The 22,082-nt window shown below is 34.8% G+C and overlaps 1 protein-coding gene across 9 annotated transcripts in view; it reads right to left on the reverse strand.

The window, feature by feature from the left end:
- The window catches only part of PDLIM5 (PDZ and LIM domain 5), a 201,768-nt gene that overhangs the window by 29,981 nt on the left and 149,705 nt on the right, over nucleotides 1–22,082 (reverse strand). For all 9 annotated transcript variants that reach the window (XM_034671494.1, XM_034671493.1, XM_034671492.1 and 6 more), the window contains one exon: nucleotides 19,673–19,860. In XM_034671494.1, coding sequence (XP_034527385.1) covers nucleotides 19,673–19,860 — 188 coding nt within the window. The remainder of the gene's footprint in view (nucleotides 1–19,672; nucleotides 19,861–22,082) is intronic.

Consider the following 22,082-nt stretch of genomic DNA (forward strand, 5'->3'; position numbering starts at 1 on the left):
AGCCTGATGTGGGGCTCGATCCCAGATCGCTGGGATCACGCCCTGAGCTGAAGGCAGACGCTTAACCGCTGTGCCACCCAGGCGCCCCTATAATGTATACATTAAACACCTCGCCAGACTGTACTTGAATAGGCATGAAATTCATCGGTTAATTCTTATGGTTCAAGTCAAATTATTCAACTACCAATAAAATATTCTTATTGCTGATATGTAATAGGTGAAAACAATACATTAGGTCAAACCTTACTTGGAAACTTAACATAAGTCAATTGGCGCTGGTGGGGATGATATCCCAAAAGACAAACTAAAGTAACAACAGATGTAGCTAGCTAGTATCTTCTAAGGTAGATTAAGATGTAGTGCTTTTGAATTGCTGAACAAATCATTCAGTAGGAGAGCAAGTTTGGTGTTAGAAGATGAACTGCTCACAACAACATGAGAAATACATAATCTCTTGATTTCTTACCACCTCCATAGTACATCCATCCTTGGTCCAAGCCACCAATATCTTGCTTGACTTACTGCAAAGAGATTTTGCTTCTTTTTTTTTTTTTTTAAGATTTATTTATTTATTTGACAGAGAGAGAGANAAGATTTATTTATTTGACAGAGAGAGAGACAGCCAGCAAGAGAGGGAACACAGCAGGGGGAGTGGGAGAGGAAGAGGCAGGCTCCCAGCGGAGGAGCCTGATGCGGGGCTCGATCCCGTAACGCCAGGATCATGCCCTGAGCCAAAGGCAGACGCCTAACGACTGAGCCACCCAGGTGCCCCGAGATTTTGCTTCTACCCTTGCCAATATTGAGGCCAGAAAAACCTAGGTCAGACCTATGCTCGAAACCCTCCAATAGCTCCCTTGTAACCAGTGGTCCTATAGAATCTGATTCCTGCTAACCTCTCTGACCTGATCTGCCACTCTTCCTTTGCCCATTATATGCAAGGCACCCTGGCTTCCTTAGTGCTTCTCTAAATGGCCAGTATGCTTCTGATTCAGCTCCTCTGTACTTTCTCTTCCCTCCTCCTGGAAATATTTTCCCTGGCTGTTTGCACAGCTTGCTCCCTCATTTCCTTCGGGTTCTCTGCTCAATTTTAAAATAACTAATTTTATTAATGTGGCTTTCTCTCACCATCCTATATGAAATAGCAACCCCCTACCACAAAACAGCATTCCCTACACTCATTAACTGGTTTATCTTTCTCCACAGTATTCATCCCCATCTAACAAATTTTATATTCTTTTTATTGTTTTTTTTATTCTTTATCTTTCCACACCTTGAGGTCAGGGACACAGTCTATTTTGTTATTGAAATATTTCCAGCACCTAGAACAGTTCCTGGCATACTGCTTAATAAATCTTTATTTAGAGAATGAATGACTCCAGTACCAAAATTATCATCTTTCCATTAGAAGGAACCAGACTCCTTAAAGAAACTGCTAACTCTAGGAGTGGGACAGAAAATAAACAGGAAGTCTAGAATATCTTGTCATATTAGAAAAGGAAGGAAGCTATCAAAGACTACTAGAGTTGCATCAAATGGACTTCGAAGAAGCAGAAGAGACAGTGTGAGCATTAATAAGGATAATAACCATGGACTAAAATACTTCAAATATGTTTAACCCCACGAACTCACGATGACTCTGAAATTAAAAACAAAAAACCAAAACCCATTAGCATCAATCATCTTTAGAGGATGCTAAGGAAACAATTATTTTAAAACACAGTAAAATTTAATAAAGAAAAAGAATTAAGCTTTAACAATTTATCAGTTTATAACGGATATGTTTCATTTATATGCCACTCACTCCCCTGCCATTTCTGAACTATTCTGAAGCAAATTCAAGATCTATTACTTAATCCTTAATATTTCAATATCATCTCTAAAAGAACACTCTTTTTAAAAACCTAACCATAATTCCATTATCACACTTAAAATAAAACAAAATTTTCCTTAACATCATCAAATAACCAATTTTCAATTTTTCCTGATTAACCCTGTATTACTATTCTACTGTTGCTTACTGGCTTAAAAACAACACAAGTGTATTGCTTTACAGTTCTCCTACACAGATATTACTGAGCCCAAATCAAGGTGTTGGCAGGGCTGTTTCTTTCTGGAGGCTCTAGGGAGGAGTCATTTCTTTGCCTTTTCCAGCTTCTAGAGGCTACCCAAATTCCATGGTCCATGGCCCTCTTCTGCCACCTCAAAGCCACCAACAAGCTCTCATACTGCTTTACTTTATCCCCCATCCTCTGCTTCCCTCTTCCAGTTCTAAAGATCCTTGTGATTATGCTGGGCTCCTCAGGATAATGCAGGATAATAGCCCCATTTTAAGGTCAGCTGATAGCATTTGTAAACCCTTCTTCATCCCTAGCTCACACCTGCGACATGTAATATATTTTCAGGTTCTGGGTAGGACATGACCATCTTTGGTGGTGGAGCATTATTCTGCCTATTACATACACCCCAACCCAGTATTAATCAGGATTCAAATAAGGTCCACTTGCTACATTTGGTTATATGCCTCTGAAATTGCTTTTAGTTTATAATCCCTTTCCTCTCCCCACCCTTTTCAATATACATGTAGAAGAAACCAAGTCTCTAGTTATATAAATGTGTGTGTACCTGAACTTTTTTCTACAGTAAAAACTTGAGCTTTTACACATATTAAATTGAATTGTTTCATCTTTGTAACACTATAAGGCATTAATATTACTATTTAATAGATTGAGAATATAAAGCTCAGAAAGAATAAGGGACTTGATCATGGACATGTAGAGCAATAAAATGAGGCTAATGTTCTTTGAACAACTACTATGTACCAAATAATTTGCTGGGCTTTACCATCCTGAAAAAGAGAGACGTAATTTCTCCCGCATGAAGTTTAAAGAAAGTTATAGACCAGTAAACAGTCAATTATGTTATAGTGGGATAAGTGACAGAATGATGGAAAGAAAATGAATGTAATTATAGATCTTCATTCAGTCAAGTATTTACTGAGGGCCTAACAATGTGACAGGCACCATCTTATGTGTGGGTACACAGCAGGGGGCAAAATGTGAATAATCTTTGTCCTCACGGAGCTCATAGCTTTTTTGCCTTTTTTTTTTTTTTTGAGTTGGAGGTGCTTGTGGTTCATGTAAGTACAGATAGTCTATTGAATATATGAACTCAGGAAAAAGATCTGAGCTATAAGAATTGATTCAAGAGTCATTAGCATATTGATGACATATGAGGCTGTGGGAGTTAATGAGATTGTTCAGGGAAAGTAAAGAATGAAAACAGAAGAGCTCCTAAGGGTAAGGCAAATAATATAAATACTCTGGGAACACAGAGAGAGGTAGGAGAAAAACCAGGAGAGTGCTTGACGTAAGCCAAAGGAGAAGAGTAGAGAATTTGGGATTCAAAACCATTTCTGTCTGACTCCAAAGCCTATGTCCCTATGCATTGATTCATCAAATATTTATCATATGCCCACAGTGTCAAACTCTTTGCCAGTCACTGCAATGACCTATGAAAATATGAAGGCAGATCTTCCCAAATGTGGTCTAAACCTGGAAGTTCTAATTTCTGGATCATTTTAGAAGGAGACAATAGTGATAACTGAGATGATTAATTTCTGCTACTTTATTTCCTGAATGAGTCTGCCAGGATAAATTTAGGAATAATGTAGGAAAGCACTGTTTTTTATTTGCCCTGGTGTGCCCAACAGCTTAGATTACTACTTTTAAGCCCTTCATGTATTCTATAAAAGATGAGTTTCCTACAGAGATCTAACTTTCTTTCCCTAAACATAGCTGCCCACATTTTTCAGCCATTATATTTAATGGCTGCAAAGTTCTTGAAATAAAACATATGGATAAAAGGCCACATTCTTCATGTTTTGAGAAAGAGATCTACATTTAAGAAGATGTATATAACTGCTTCAGAAAGGAAAATAAAATTAGAGATCTAGTACTTTTGCTAATGACAAACAGTTTTGAGCNAAATTAGAGATCTAGTACTTTGGCTAATGACAAACAGTTTTGAGCATTTGAATATTAAATTCATTTTTTGTTGTACAAACTCTACATAAGTGTGGGATATTTCAACTGCTATGTTTGAATTGAGATAAAGCAGCAGAGAAAGTTATGCCAATAAATCTAGGAATAACCATAAAATATTTTCCTAAATCCTGTAATATTTCATTCTTATTAAGTCAGAAATAAGGCTGATATCAACAATACTAATGCTCCCTCCCCAAAAGGAAAAAGACAAATGTTTACAGCCTCAACAAGACAGAAGTCAAATGTGAGGTTTTATAGTGTGAAAAACAACTGGCTCAAATGCAAGGGGTATTCCAGTTATAAACACTGAGGCTAATGTTGTACTCATATAAATAACTGGGCTACATCAAAGTGACATGCTGGCACTCCTGGGGAGGTAATTCAACATCTCAGAGAATTTGCTCACAAAGGTATGGTAGAAATTTTACACATACTAAATCGGGTAGCAGTGATGGCAACACACTTGCATATTATCGTGTGCAGCAAGCGCTTTCTTCTCTGCCCCTTCGCCAACCATCTCAAACAGATGGTGGCCAAGAGAAGCATAGAATCTGTGCGTTTTGTCTGTCAAGCTCCTTATGTTGAAAGCACAAGCAACAGTCTACTCTTCATTACCCAGGCATGAAATCATATCCAGGACAAATAGGAAAGGTTTAAAGTTAAGCCAAGATCTAGGATCAGAGGAAAGTACATTCTAGAGAGTTTTGTGCAAATTTTATTAAATGGAATCAAGGATTTTTTTATTCAATGATTAAAAGCAAAATTGACAGATTAAACTTTTATCAGTTCTCTAAGCAGTGGGGAATGCTGGTATGTATGCCATAAAGAATTGGAACAGGTGCGCCCAAGGCTAAGTATCAAATATTTCCGCAACTTCAGGAGGTTAGTTTCTTCCATTAGCAGCCAGCCTTTCAACTCTAAGAACCCAGATTAAACTGGATCTAGAGTGTCTTAATTAAAGTGAGCATGGGGACTTGGATTAGGTTCAGTTCTCTTCTTTCTTAATTTGTTGCATCACATGTCATTAAAATTTGGGATATAGGCGGTTGGCTTTTTCTCCCAACTAGCTGACCTTATACAGAAAACTTCCATTTGATCAGAGTTATAAGCCAAAGAAACCCATTGTGTACCTTGCAGATAAAGAAATGAGATCTTAAAATATCTGGTTTTGCCATCATTCAATTAGAAATCAACATTTTATTTATCAGTTACATATAGAATTTTCTAAATAATTTCAATATCACTGTTATAATTTCTAATTTTACAATGGGAAGACAAATCCTGCTCTAACTGTGGGTGGTCAATGTGTTTCATGTTAAAGAAAAGGCAGGGGGAAGGGAAGGAGAGAGGAGAAGGAATAATAAAGAAAAAGAAAAAATAAAAACTCAGATGAATTATTTAAAAAAACAAAAAAACAAATTCGAGCCATCATTCACAACCTTGAGAATACTAAAAAGGATCACTGGTGAACTCATATAGAATCTAAGCTAAGAATTTATTTAAAATGTTAAATTTGTAAAATTTTGTTCATATTTGGATGAGAAAACTATAAAGGACATACATTAAAATTAGTTATAGTCACAATATAAGTAACATGATCTTATTTCCAAAGTAACATGAAACCCAAATGGGCTTGGCTTTTACCATTTTCCCACCAATTTTCATTTATTTATATAAATGAGAAAGCAGCCTAGTCTCAGAAATAAAGGAGAAAGATACCTCAGGTTTGAGTTGCTCATATAAATAGGATTCTTTTAAGGCAGGGGAAAAAAACAAACTATGAAGTAGAAAGAGGAATAAAATTAAGGAGCATTCCCCATGTCAAACAATATCAACGTCTCTCGTGATGAATACATGTTACTGGAAAATTGAAAACTTGGGATACTCCTTACGTTTCTCTTACTACTACCACTAATTCTCAAAGATAGTTCTCTCAATTGAAGCCATTAGATCTCTGAAATAAATGATACTTTATTATCATTGTCCAAAATTACGTTTGAATTTCACATCTTTTATAAGCAGAGAACACCGCTCAGCTATTTTATGCCAAAGGAAGCAATACATCTAGCATAATGATGATGTTAAGATAACACTTGGGCTCCTCATTCTGCTAATTTCTAGCTCCATGACGCAGAATGTGTTACGTTTCCTCACCTGTAAAACAGCAACTACCTCAAAATGTGGAAGACTTAAATGAGGTGGTATAAGTAAAATGTTTACGTATTTTCTTGAATGTGTAAAAAATGCTTCATAAATATCATTATTACACTCTGACGTAAGATCTTACGTGGTTAAAAAAATAAAGTATCAACTCATTCAATAACTACTCAGNGAAATGCTTCATAAATATCAATTATTATTACACTCTGACGTAAGATCTTACGTGGTTAAAAAAATAAAGTATCAACTCATTCAATAACTACTCAGAAAACACATCCAGTGTTTTAGGTCTAGGAACTCTTGGTATGAAAGATACACCCAAGAATAAGATACTTGCCCGGAAGAGTTTATCTTCTCACAGGTGATGTTCACAAACAAAGAGGCAACAGAGTGCCTTCAGATTAGTGTTGTCAAGGGTGCTTGTGACTCCAAGAAAGGTTTGCATCTACTACACAGAATTATCAAGCATAATTTTTCTTATTCCTGTGGTTTTAAACCTAGGCTTGGCAATTTTTTTCTGTAAGTGGCCAGAGAGTAAATATTTTAGGTTCTGTGGGACATATAGTTTATGTTGCAATTACTCAACTCTGCCACTGCAGCAGGAATGGAGCCACAGACATCATGTAACAAATGTAAATACATGGCAGTGCTCCAATAAAACTTTATTTACAAAAACAGGTGGTAGGCCATATGTGACCGAGTGCCAGTTTGCCAACCCTTGGTTTAAACCACATGCATCAATTAATAAGAAATGATAATTCTTTATGAAAAACATATCTAAATAAATCCAGGTATCTTCCCTTAGAATAGATATTTTAATCTTAGGATGAAAGAAAAGTGGGGAGAAAGAAGAGTTTTTACAGCTCTGCTCTTGCATCAGCACTGGAAATCTTCCAACACAGAAATAAATTCCAGTTTAGAAAAAAAAAAAAAGACAATTAATGGTTGTTACTTTTATTTTTTTCCTAGGAATCATGATTCTAAACCAAAATCTACCTTTTATACAAAAAGACAAAGCATATTTACACGCTTCACACCACAGTTTTGACAATGGACAGCTCCAGTCCGGCCTTTATGGCAAGTGGACTGTTTAGTTTAATGATATCAAAATGCAGGGGAGCAGATGGCAGTAAAACATTATTAGAAGAGATGAAACATACACAACTGGTAGCAGTTTACTTATTCATATAAAAATTTAAAAATGGAACCAATAAATCTATCCATCTTAGCTAAGCAAATCTAGTTATCTCGATTTATTACTGTAACGTAAAGCCTACAATGAAATTTGGGATGGTTGTAGAAACTATAATTTCCTTTCTCACCCCTATCTTCTTTAGACTTCAAATAAAAGATAGAATTTATATCCACTTATAACTGAGATGCACATCATTCAATCTTTGATCTAATCAGATCTCATAAATACATCTGAGTCTTCCTTGGGAAAAAAAAAAAAAGAATACATCAGATCTCTCCAAAGCTCTGTCCATAATGAATAAATAAGCTTTTCTTTATTGCTAAAATGCAGCACACAGCAGAGGCAGGGTACAGTAAGGGTCATGTTAACTAGAATCTTAGCTAAATTTTAAAAATGGAGTTTAGATGCAAAGAAAATGTTACTGAAAGCAGACCCTAGTAGCTGCCAGTCATCTGGTTTATCCTCCCTATGCAAAGCAAGACTCATTTTTTTTCAGAGAGGATTTAGTCCTCCTTAAATATAGTCATTGATTCTATCTTGTGAAACAAGAAAATGCACTATTTAGTCAAAATAACGGAGTTCAACTTAGTTCTGAACAACTTTGGCTTTTCTCAGGCTCTGTTGCCTCCCTGGTAAAATGATGCCCATTTAAAATTTTAATGACATTGTCTTATTGTACACTGAAGAAAAATATATTAAAAAACTTAAAATATTATAAAATAATTATTATTAATCAGTGATACCCCCAATTTCACTGTTAAGCAAAGGTTTTTTTGCTTCCTACAAGACTACACATTATATTCCTGAGTTCTAAATGCCCAAATGGGGATGGTGAGTATTCCTTAAGACTGGATGCAACAGAAGCTAAAATTAACTAAATATTCATTTTGAAAAGGTTGTGACTTTTTCCCTTTTTCATTTGGCCAAAAGAAATTTACTATGTCCCAAAAGACTTTAAAATGATCCTAACTTTTCTATTTACAGCTAATTATTTACATAATTCATGTTTTTAAGAAGAATCAGCCATTTTTATAAATCTCATTGTAAATTAAGAGCCCCTGCCTTTACTACATATATTAAAAACTGTTTCAAAAAGAAAAAAAATAAAAGAATATATATGTATAAATGCATATAATCTGATGAATTTATTCAATAGAAGTATCAAAGATTGTGAACATCTAATATTTAATAAAATACTGCTAGTGTATTGAGTATGTCACCATCAATTAAACGCCTTTTCTTTCATCAACAGAATGTCTGCCTCCATGGATACATTTAACAATAAAAGTAAAAAAAGAAATCCAATAATTTTTTGCCAACATCAGGGGACAAAAGAATAAACAGGTAGTTGTGTGTACATACAATAAACGACAGCACCAAGGTGGCATTATTCCAACAAGCTGTAAAAGATGCTAATGAAAATAGCAAAAGGAAAAATTTCAGCACACCTAGACAATACTAACTATTGTAAAAGAAAACATAACGGAGCTTTTTATTTTCAATGGATTAATGAAATAAATTTTTCTATAGAAAATGGTGATTACAGTATTAGCCAATATTATATAGCTAAATGATTTTCTGAGTAAGAAATTATAAGTTATTTATTAAATACTTAACATAATATCAATACAATTAAAAATCATCACAAATGCTCTTAAAAGCTACCTATTTTGAAAGCGGGAAAGAAGAAAAATCCTGTAATTAATGAAAAAAATTTCAAGCATATCAAGTTAAAGCTTTCTGAATTATATATATATACATATATGTGTATGCATATACACATATACTTACATATACAACATGACTAATTTAATTTTTAATTTTTGAATTGTAGGGCTCTATAGAATTTTTCTTTTGTCTTGTAAGAAACCCCTTTTCCATCTCACAATGTTTATTTCCATGACAGCATGTAACACAAATCCTTCCTGCAAAGGCAAGGAATGCAATGCCAAAGCTACCAATTTCATAATTCCAACTATAAAGAATTGGAAAAGAGTCAAATTTTAGAAAATTATAATTTAGGGGCAATTAACGTACTTGCCTACGGAAATGCACAAATAGACTATAAAAGTATGTTATGTTATAAAAGTAAACTTTAACTTATTTCTCAAGTATAATACAAGATGCAACCCACTCATATTTGTATTTTGTAACTAGACATATTACATTAAAAAAAAAAACCTAGACATATTCAACCAATTTTCTGTTCCATAATCTGACCTACTCAAAACCAAGTATAGTTTCTCCAAGCCAAATACAATCCCTACCAGTGTTTTAGTAGAGGATAAATAAATGCTCTTTAGGAAATAAAGCTCCCCGGAAAAGCAATGTTAGAACTTGCCTCCCAGTCAGGTTACAGTGTGAAGCTGAATTCTCTTGTCCTTAGAATTTTCTCCATTCCCATGGCCACTGGCCAGGGTAACATTCATTATCATCATTACTATCCTGGATTTCCTCAACCATCTCTTAATTTAGTCTCCGGGACTCCAATCTTAATCTCTACACTGAAGTCATAATGATATTTTAAACAAATTAATACTATAATGATCTTTTAATAATGCAAACCTGATTGTCACTTTCCAGTTTGCAAATCTGTTAGGGGCTTCNTTTACAAATTTGTTAGGGGCTTCCTTTCTGCATCAATCCACACCTTTACTTTCAAAGCCCTTTTCTGACCAGGCACCTATTAACCCATCCAACCTTCTTTCTGGCCACTGTGTAGTCCCGAACATACTGAACAACTTGCTCTTCCTCCAAGAAGCCAAGTTCTCGGACAGCTTTTGCATATGCTGCTCCCTCTCCAACTTAGGCCTCTTCCTAAAAATATTCAAGGGGCATTGGCTATATATGATTTTACTGTAGGCATAAATATTAACACTTTATTCCTGCATAAAATATGACTCCACTATAAACTCTAATATAAACAAACATTCTATCTCAAGATTGTATCATTGGAACTTTATCGGTCTCTTTCTTTCCATTGATCTAGACCTCCCTGTCTTCTGACCTGGCCCTTGTAATCCGACTTAACTCTCTGAACCTTTTTTGGCTGATTTCTGTTATTTACTGGTGCTTTAGTTTGCATCCATGTTAATTTGTCCACATTGACAAAGTGAGTGGCTATCCCTAATACTTCCTCTGCATTCCATTCCTTATAGGGCATATATTCCCATATTTTTTAAGAAAAAAATTCCTACCACTGGGCTTCAGATATTACTACTTTTTAATTACTGGAAAGAAATAATATAGTACTAGTCATAGTACTGCTGATGTTCACAACTTTTAAGTCTTATGGCAGTTTAATGCTTCAAGGAGAGTGGAATCCTCTGCTCCCTAAGCAATAGGTATCATTTTTAATGGCAGCCTTTGGCAGACAGCACGTCCACGTTTGTTCAATGACTGCTGTGGGAATTTCAAGTCTGGTAGGAGAAAAGAACAATGTCTTGTGAATCCCTCAAATCATATGAAGAAGATTTCCAAAATATAACAAACTGACCTATCTACTCACGCATTTATTCAGCCACTGTCTTTTACTGAAGGCCTATAAACTGTGCCAGGTATTGTTTAGGTAGTGTAAAACAAAGATTAGGGAGACTTGGTCCCTGTCCTTAAGAGGATCTAAAAACAGTGGTAAAAGACACATATGTAAACAATTACAATGAATATGATGAATGTTATAATAAAGCCATCATCAACATTTTGTAGGAACACAGAGAAAGAATAGCCAATTATTTAGAGGGCTAAAGAAAGGTTCACAAAGGAGATAACATCTGGTTTTAAAGAGTGAATAGAAATTTTTCAAGGGCTGAAGGGTGGAAAAGCATTTCAAATGAAAGCAGCAGCTTTACTAGCCACAGAGGTGTGTGCCCAAGAAATGGTATGAACTCTTGAACTTTAGTGTGATGGGACTGCAGAGAACATGCAGAACTATATTACAAAACAGGCTGGAGAAGGGGGTTGGCACAAGGTAATAAAGGGCACACAAGCTCTGTTAAGAAGCCAAACATTTAATGTGTGGGAAGCAGACAGCCCAAAACATTTTCAAGCATAGAAGTCACATGAGAACTGTTCTGCTGGATGTTAACAGTGTGAGCTATGAATGCTGTCACTAAAAGGAAGAGAGGTAAAAACTTAACCTTTCTTGAGTACCATCTATGTACCACACACTTCAATATATATCATATGTGTGTACACATACATGCTTACTTACATATACATACAAAACAACATTATAGGGGACTTTTTTAGACACTTATCTTAACAGATAAAGAAACTGAAGGCTCAAATGCTCCATTTAGGGAATGTCTCAGGCATTCTGAAATTCACACCCAATAGGGCAGGCACTCCGATTCTTCAGAGCAACCACCTGTCAGCAAAGCTGGTTAGATGAACAATAGGCCTGGTCTAGCAAAGCATTGATTATATTCTAATGAATTAGTCATTCTCATTTTGTGTATGATTAAACTCAAGTTAGAAAACTGATGTGCTTCCAACATCTAATGGCTCTTCGTGACTTTTAACACTGGATTTGTGAAGAACATCTGACTATATATGGGTAAGATAGAAATATTTTATATCTGAATCAAATGAACCAAACCTACCCAATCTGGAATCCATAACCTAAAGAGAATCTAGGGAAAACATTACACAGCAAATTATATCACCTACATAAACACAGGAAAATATCTGTAACTTACACCATAAAATTTATGAATGTTTTGACAATATCTATCTACTTATTAATTATATGCACTATGAAGATTTTAAGCATTAAAAAATCTATAGCATACAAATACAATGAATTAAAATATAAGTTTAAAAAAGTACAAATCCCCAATTCTGCAAACTAACAAAAAGAATGTCAACTTTTCTAGATCAAGTCAACATTTCTAAAGGGGCTACTACATCTGAATTATTGAAGTATTAAAATAAAAGCACAGGGCAAGTATAAAGTAGTATTGCTAACTCACATAAAACTCAAGCTTGGATTCTTACTTCTGTTGTATCTTAATGCTTTCATGCAGACTACGAACTTTTCAACGCCTTGCATCATAAAATAGTTAGGTCTTTGCCAGCCACTGACAAGCTTGTGGATGCATGTGTGGTGCTGTATGTTAAACTCCATGCCTGAGAAAAAGAAGATGATCCAATCTAAACTATAATGCTGTTCACATAATCACCTAGTTCTTCTTTATCAACTTGTACAGCATTACTATATTCTTGAAAGACTTCTGGGTAACACAAGCTATATAACACCACTAATGAAATGATCTAAGATTCAAAGTCAGAACTTCAGTGGAGGTAACGGAAACCCATAACAGATTCAGAACACACTAGTAGGTCTTAAAATTTCAATCAGTATTTTCAATGCAGTTTTTTTGGGGGGGGGTTGGGGGGTATCATTTCAAAACCATATTAGTCATCCCAATAAACAAAAGTATGTCTAAAATACTTATTTAAATAAACAACTTCTAAATTTTTTCTCAACTACTAAAACATAGTAAGAAATACTGTGACCCAAAATATATGTGTTTACCTGCTGACCCCAAATATATGTGTTTGTACTTAAATACATATACAAACTAAAACCACATTTTCATAACATGATATCTACTACTCTTACTATGTTAAAATACTTAATATATTAAAATAGTCTTATATCATCCATTTTATTTCATTTTTTTTAATGAAAATACTGGCTATGATCCATTAAACTGACTTCAGGATCAATCAAGTGGGTTACAGACTGCAGCTTAGTAATTTGTATCTCATCCTTCTTGCCCAACTTTAGGACTTATTTTAAAACATCACTGGTAACAGTCGCTCTTTGATGATGATGGGGGAGGATCTTTTCTCACCTACATTAGAACACAGCTGTGAAGTATCAAAAGAAAGAAGCCTGAAGTTCTCGGTGTGAGAGAACTCAACACTTCCCGAGTCTGCTAGGCAGCAACTGGCCTTTCTAGCTTTTGCCTCCCCTTCACTGGCACTGTAGTCTTCACAGGTGAACTGTGAAGAAGGTAAGAACCCGTAATGAGACAGCTATCCCCTTCTAAATCAAAAGAACCTTTTCATTTGCATTAAGAAGCTCCTAAAACTACCTATCAAAGATAAGAGTAGATTCTGAGATGGTTTTGTTTTGTTTTGTTTAAAATATGGCCGAGGATTTTGTTATTTATTTTATGATTTTTACAAAATAGTGTAAAATAAGTAACTTTTACATCATATAATACACATTAAATGCCAATTTGTAGCACCTAGAGCAAAATAAACAGCAGGAGTTCTGCAAATATTTTCTAATTTGAGCTAAGCATCATGATGTCATTCAACTATGATTCACAATGGCAAAACAAACATATTATGATATCAATGCTTTATAATGTCATAAAATGTGTAATGGTTTATACTCTTACAGTTTTGCCCAAATTAAATTCACTTATATTTTCTGTAAAAAAGTATAATCTTTTAAATACAAGCCATATGAATCATGATTATAGTTGTTTTATTGGACTGCTTTGATAATTCTAACAAATTACACTCAAAGAAGACAGGATTCTGTTGCCCTCTTGTGGTAATTTTGCTGTAGTGTCTTCTCCAGGAATTCCGCCTCAATTTTTTTTCTTTTCACTGTTATTTAACAGTGAGAGTGGTATTTTGACCATAGTTTCTGAATTTCCAAAAGCAGTATATAAACTCTGCCCTCTCCAGGGCACGTACTTAATGCCCTCCCTTCAGTTTCTACATCCGATAGTCTTTCCCTCACTTTTAAGAAACATTCTCCTGTTCTCTTCCAATTATTACACCAAGGAGATTTTTCTTAAAGTTACTTTCTATAGTCTAACGCACATACAAAATAATTAGAGCAAATCTCCACCTCATAGATAAGCTTCAAGTAAATGGAAAATAAATAAAAACGTAGGAGGCTGAGCTGTTGGCATTTTCCCCCAAGAGAACAGGTCTTGCTAAATCAATTATCAGCCCAGAAATTTCAGAAGCTAGTGACACTAGTCTAAATGTTTTAAGTTTTCAAAAGTGATAAAATAGTCCTTAAAATAGTCTACATCATATGCAATGGCTTATCTCTTGCCCCCTTCAACAAAAAAATTTTAGCTTCTATTAAAATTAATAACACATAATGGTAATTCAAAACTATACAAAGTGACACTATGAAGTAATTTTAACTATAAATAATTAGTATTTTTCTAAAAATAATTAATCGTAAAATTATTTAGTGTCTAATAGATTTAAACACCATGGAAAATGCAAAGCAAAAGATGGATTCCTAAATTAAATTAACTAAAAATCCACTCTTAGAACTATAAAAATTATTCTTAAATATTAATAAATGATCAATCCTTAGAGCAATTCTCAAAATACATATATACATATATATACACATATGTATACATATACATACATATACACATATGTATACATATACATACATAGATATATACATGTTTTTTTTTAAGCAGTCCCTCGTGTATTCAATCAATTCTTATCCCAACACTGATGAGGAAAGACTAGAATTCTATAGCAGTCAAGGTTTAAAAAAAAAAAAAAAAGCACATTCTATGAAGAAGCACCAGAGAACATTCTAAAGCAAGGTAACATGCATGTCATGTCTCAGTAACTTAAGATGCTTTAGTAAGGCTATGGCACAGATTATAATTTGAAAGCAGTGGGAGATGACATTGAGAAGTTATTGGGAGCCAGATTGGAAACCGACTTCAATGATAAGGAATGGGGAAATATAGTAAAGCATCTGCAACAAGAGAGTAAAGTGGACAAATCAGAGTTTTAGAAAGAATACTTGCAGCATGAAGGACAGATTGATGGGGGTGACAAGGAGACAAGGAAATTACTTAGAAGTTGTTTGCAATGACAAAGGCCTGAACCAAGGCAATGGCTCTGACCACTAAGAGGGGAAAGAAACTTGAAAAATACTCAGAAATGAAATCATTAGGTGTCAGCTACTGTGAGAACATGGGGGCAGAGGTGGTAGGTTCTCAAGCTTACACTGGAGCTTTGGAGACTGGGTGGATGTTCCATTCCCAGAGATAGGTATAGGTAATAATACTTTTGGACATGCTGCATTTGAGGTGCCACCTGGAAACAGCAAGTAGGTCAACAATTTTGAGGATATGGAGTTCAGGACAGAGAGGACTTTAAATTATCAGTGGCTAGGTTGTAAAAGGAATCTGGATGACAGATCATTTAGAGAGTGTAAAGAGAGGAAGAGATGAAGGCTGAGGGTGGGACTGGAAACACTTAAGTATATAGTCCCATCCTCTTGTTAAGAGAAGTCCTTTAGTCCTATAACCATCACCTTTATTCATGTTGGGAGGAACAGAAGATTATTTAGTCTGTCTTTATTTCGCAGATCGGAACAGAGGTTAAGTGATTTTTACTTAAAGCTATTTATCTGTAGAATTGAATGAAAATGTAGGTTTCCAGATTCAGACCAAGTTGTTCTACCTTACTATTCAAATGTTCTGTTTCTATAACAAAATGAGGGATAAAAACCATAGGATCATCTCATTAGACGCAGAAAAAGCATTTGACAAAATGCAACATCTGTTCATGATAACAACTTTTCTCAACGAAGTAGGTTTATAGGGTACACACAACATAATAAAGGCTATACATGACAAACCCACAGCTTACATCATATTCAGTGATGAAAAGCTGACAGCTTTTTCTCTAAGATCAAGAGCAAGACAAGAATGTCCACTCCTGCCACTTTGATTCAACATAGTACATAGTCCTAGACATCGCAATTAGCTAGAAAAAGAGACAGAAGGCATCCAAACTGGTAAGGAGGAAGAAAAACTGTTAGTATTTGCAGATAACTGATAGTATATATAGAAAGCCCTAAAGACTCTACCAAAAAGCTCTTAGAACTAATAAACAAATCTAGTTAAGTTGCAGGGTACAAGAACAATGCACAAAAATCGGTTGCATTTTTGTACACTAATGAACTACCAGAAAGAGAAATAAAGAAAATAATTCCATTTGCAATTTGCACCAAAAAAAATTAAATACCTAGGAATAAACTTAACCAAGGAGGTGAAAGACCTGTACTATGAAAACTTACAAAACACTGATGAAAGAAATTGAAGACAACACAAACAAATGGAAAGGCATTCCATGCTCATGGACTGGAAGATTTAATCTTAAAATATCCATACTACTCAAAGAAACTTACAGATTCAATGAAGTCCTTATTAAAATACCAACAGCATTTTCACAAAACTAGAACAAACAATCCTACAATTTGTATGGAACCACACAAGACCCTGAATAGACAAAGCAATATTGAGAAAATAGAACAAAGCTGGAGGTATCACAGTCCCAGATTTCAAACTATCCTACAAAGCTACAGTAATCAAAACAGTATGGTACTGGCACAAACACAGACCAATAAAACAGGATACAGAGCCCAGAAATAAACCCATGCTTATATGGTCAATTACTCTATGACAGAAGAGGCAAGAACATTACAACAGGGGAAAAGACAGCCTCTTTAATAAATGTTCCTGGGAAAACTGGACAATTAAATGCAAAAGAATGAAATGGGACCATTTTTTTACACCATACACAAAAATAAACTAAAAATGAATTAAAGGCCTAACTTTGAGACCTGAAACCATAAAAAAACAACTTAAAAAACATATAGGGNTCTACCAAAAAGCTCTTAGAACTAATAAACAAATCTAGTTAAGTTGCAGGGTACAAGAACAATGCACAAAAATCGGTTGCATTTTTGTACACTAATGAACTACCAGAAAGAGAAATAAAGAAAATAATTCCATTTGCAATTTGCACCAAAAAAAATTAAATACCTAGGAATAAACTTAACCAAGGAGGTGAAAGACCTGTACTATGAAAACTTACAAAACACTGATGAAAGAAATTGAAGACAACACAAACAAATGGAAAGGCATTCCATGCTCATGGACTGGAAGATTTAATCTTAAAATATCCATACTACTCAAAGAAACTTACAGATTCAATGCAGTCCTTATTAAAATACCAACAGCATTTTCACAAAACTAGAACAAACAATCCTACAATTTGTATGGAACCACACAAGACCCTGAATAGACAAAGCAATATTGAGAAAATAGAACAAAGCTGGAGGTATCACAGTCCCAGATTTCAAACTATCCTACAAAGCTACAGTAATCAAAACAGTATGGTACTGGCACAAACACAGACCAATAAAACAGGATACAGAGCCCAGAAATAAACCCATGCTTATATGGTCAATTACTCTATGACAGAAGAGGCAAGAACATTACAACAGGGGAAAAGACAGCCTCTTTAATAAATGTTCCTGGGAAAACTGGACAATTAAATGCAAAAGAATGAAATGGGACCATTTTTTTACACCATACACAAAAATAAACTAAAAATGAATTAAAGGCCTAACTTTGAGACCTGAAACCATAAAAAAACAACTTAANATGGAGGAGATTATGCTAAGTGAAATAAGTCAAGCAGAGAAACACAATTATCATACGGTTTCACTCATTTGTGGAACATAAGAAATAGGAAGATCAGTAGGAGAAGGAAGGGAAGAATGAAGGGGGGGGTAAANGGTAAACAGAAGGGGGAATGAACCACGAGAGACTATGGACTCTGGGAAACAAACTGAGGGTTTCAGAAGGGAGGGGGTGGGGGATTGGGCTAGGCTGGTGATGGGTATTAAGGAGGGCATGTATTGCATGGAGCACTGGGTGTTATACGCAAACAATGAATCATGGAACACTACATCAAAAAGTAATGATGTACTGTATGGTGACTAACATAATATAATAAAAAATTATTTAAAAAAAAAAAGGGCAAAGGACCTGAATAAACATTTTTCTAAGGAAGACATACCAAAAGACACATGAAAAGATACTCAACATCACTAATCATCAGGTAAATAAAAATGAAAACCACAAAGAGATATCACCTTCTACCTGTCAGAATGGCTAAAATAAAAAAGACAAGAAAAAACAAGTGTTGGCAAGGATGTGGATAAAAGGGAACTCTTGTGCACTATTTGTAGGAATAGAATTTGGTGCAACTACTGTGGAAAGCAGCATGGAAATTCCTCAAAAACTTAAAAATAGAAATATCGTAGGATCTAGTAATTCCACTATTGGGTATTTACCCAAAGAAAACAGAATTATTAGTTTAACAAAATATATGCAATCCCTATGTTTATTGTAGCATTATTTACAATAGCCAAGATAGGGAAGCAACCCAAGTGTCCATCGACGGATGAATAGATAAAGATGTGCTTTAAATATACAGTGGAATATTACTTAGCCATAACAAATGATGAGATCATGCCCTTGGTGACAACATGGATGGACCTAGAGGGTATTATGCTAGGACCTAGAGGGTATTATGCTACGTAAAATAAATCAGAGAAAGACAAATACCATATGATTTCATTGATATGTGGAATCTAAAAAGCAAAACAAATAAAGAAATAAGCAAAACAGAGTCATAAATATAGAGAACTAAGTGGTGGCTGCCAGAGGGTAAGCGGCTGGTGGGATGAGTAAAATAGGTCAAAGGGATTAAGAGGTACAAACTCAGTTATAAATTAAATAAGTCACAGGGATGAAAAGTACAGCATAGGGAATAAATAGTCAATAATATTATAATAACATTGTATGGTGACAAATGGTAACTACATTTATTATGGTGAACATAGCATAATGTAAAGAATTGTCAAGACACTATGTTGTACAGCTGAGACTAATATTATATGTCAACTATACTCAAATAAAATAAAACAAAAATAAAACAATTAAAATAAAACATGTTCTCTTTCTGGTACTGTAACCTTCTTCCACCTCTGTCTCATAAATCTTAGAGGATAAGAAGTCAAAGATTCTTTCTTCAGTAACTGATAACAATAAATGCTTCTGTTGTTATTTTGTATGTATCCTTAAAACTAAAATGTCATATTTCCGAGGTTAACCTTCCAACAATATAGTTTGTTAATAAGAGTCCAAGTTTATAATTCACACAGCTTTTTGAGTAATTTGGGAAACAACAAAATTCCCAATTCTATAATTATGAATAGCAAAGGGCAAGTGTATCAAGCACACACAGAATGTTTATGAAAAATGTTTATTTTTCAGAGGAAAAGAGCTATAGCTATTGCTTGCAGATCTTTTTAAAGGTTAGATGGTTGAGAATGGGTTTTACCAGTGAATTCTATCATACATTTATGAAAGATAAAAAGCAAGAGATTTCTTTGGCATACCTGCTTGATTTGGCTGTGGCCAGCGTGGTGACTTGACAATGTTGGTGGATCCTGGAGGCCTGAAGGCAGCAGCAGTTGTGAGACCAGTCACCCCTGGTCTGGTGGAGGCTGGGCTCTCCTGCCTCTCAGGCATGCTCCGAGCTGAAGCTACTGAAGGAGCCAACTGCTGAGAAGTCTCCTGGGTGTTGCTAGAAAGGAAATAAGGAAACATTTTTGGTGAAGTGGTAGCAAACTAACTTAGCAATGATCCTTTCTTTTCTCAATCTATTAAATCTCTAAGGAAAACAAAAATATTAATTAACCAATATTTAAAAAAAAAAACACCTCGAAAACCACGACTGAGGGACTCTCTTCGAAAGGAACAAACAAACAAAAAAAAAACAAAAACAAAAAAAAGAAAGGAAATGAAAGAAGTCAGATTACATTTGTTTAGTACTTTGGAAATTTTCTTTAAAAGGTCTATCATGAGAAATTACACTATTGAAACACTGCTAGAGCCAATTCTTTCGAATAATAAGCTAATTTCTTCTTCCTAGTCTTCTCTATCTCAACATTTCAGAAAAATCATCTATATTAAAACATCTAATTATTAGAGAAATCCTGATAATCTCTATGAAATGGCACAGATTTTTTTCCCCTTCTTTCCTACCTTCTTCTGGTATTTTCTGAACTAAGTTTCTCTGGCATCTTACCACTCACTCTTTTCACTCAATAGTAATTCCACTATTGGGTATTCACTCATTCATTGAACAAATAGTAATTCCACTCAATAGTAATTCCACTATTGGGTATTCACTCATTCATTGAGCAAATATTTAAGCACCTACTACATACCAGACATCATGCTATGCTTGGCCACAGAATGGTAAACAAGAGACAACATCCCCAGCTTAAAAGAACATCCAGTGTTCTGTGTTCACAGTACAGGAAAATGAGACAAGACTGCCACTGTCCTCACTCAATCAGAGTTACTTTACTTGCTTAACAGGAGGCCTTATCTGTGCTCGTTCCAGTTTGATTTAGAGGATCATATGGCTTTTCATTACCCTGTCATTTGTTATTTATATTATATGTTGTCATTTCAAAAAAAATAATTTTAGGTAGCTCAAATTATAAAATATGTACTTTGGAATGATATAATACTGTAGCAACTTCTCTCAAGTGAAGTATAATAATTACTACTATAACAATAAGAAGAATACATCCTACTAACTTTTGAACAGAAATCAAGGTACTGCTTGCTTAAATAATTCCATGCATAGAAACTCACATCCTTCAATAAATGCAAACAACAGCTGGAGGAGTAGATCAATAAAGATAGAATCCTAATTAATGACCAGTAAAATAAATGTCCCTTTTACTGTTTAGGTTGAGATTATTTTAATGAAAAGAAATTTCAAATTCAATCATGTCCGCTATATTACCAAATGAATAAGAATACCTAACTTCTCAATGCTCTTGAATCTGAGATGAACACCTAACAAAAGAGGCCTGAGGCTGCCTAGTCTTAGGAAGGCCTGCTTGCAAGGTTGGCCTCTAACTGGCATTTGAGAACTTGACTGGTAAATAGTTCCCTACAGTCATGTAACATTTTCTTTAGGGGCGCCTGGATGGCTCAGTTGGTTAAGCATCTGCCTTGGGCTCAGGTCATGATCCCAGGGTCCTGGGATCAAGCACCCTGCTGCTCACCCTGCTTGTGTGCTCTCTCTCTCTCTGTCAAATGAATAAATAAAATCTTTTAAAAAATCTAAAAGGTAAGAGTAGCTCACTGTGCCTAAACTATATCAACAATGTGGTTTATGCTAAATACCTACTTTCCTTCTGTGAGTCTGGACTAAGGTATGAACTAGACACAGTGTGACAACTTAAGAAGCCCCAATAAAAACCTTGTCTTAAGCACTTAGTATCTACTGAGCTTCTCTGGTAGACAACACTACATGTTTTATCGTTAACTCATTGCTGTAGGAATCAACATATCCTGTGTGACTTCACTGAGAAAGTACTTTCAGAAAGTTGAGCCTCTTTTCTGCTGGACTTGATCCCTTGTACCTTTTCCCTTGCTGATTTTGCTTTGTATTCTCACACTATAATACATCTTAGTCATGAGTACAACTATACACCCAGTTCTATAAATCCTCTAGTGAGGAGGTGGTCCTAGGGCACCTCTGACACTAAACGGTTTTGAAAAATCATACTACAGCTATTTCAATGTTCTCGAAATATTGTTTCTTATTATTCTTCTCTCAAATTCAAGTGTAACAGAGCCATCACCTTTTATCATTTCTAATCAGTTTCATGAAAAACTGAAAGCTGCTTGATGTTAAAACATACCACACAATGAAAAATTTAAGCACTTTAGTAATTTTTGTGAATAAAAAGTAAAATACTACTTAATGGCAATGCTGAACAC

The sequence above is a fragment of the Ailuropoda melanoleuca genome, chromosome 11 (assembly GCF_002007445.2).
Source record: "Ailuropoda melanoleuca isolate Jingjing chromosome 11, ASM200744v2, whole genome shotgun sequence".
In the NCBI taxonomy this organism is placed as follows: domain Eukaryota; kingdom Metazoa; phylum Chordata; class Mammalia; order Carnivora; family Ursidae; genus Ailuropoda; species Ailuropoda melanoleuca.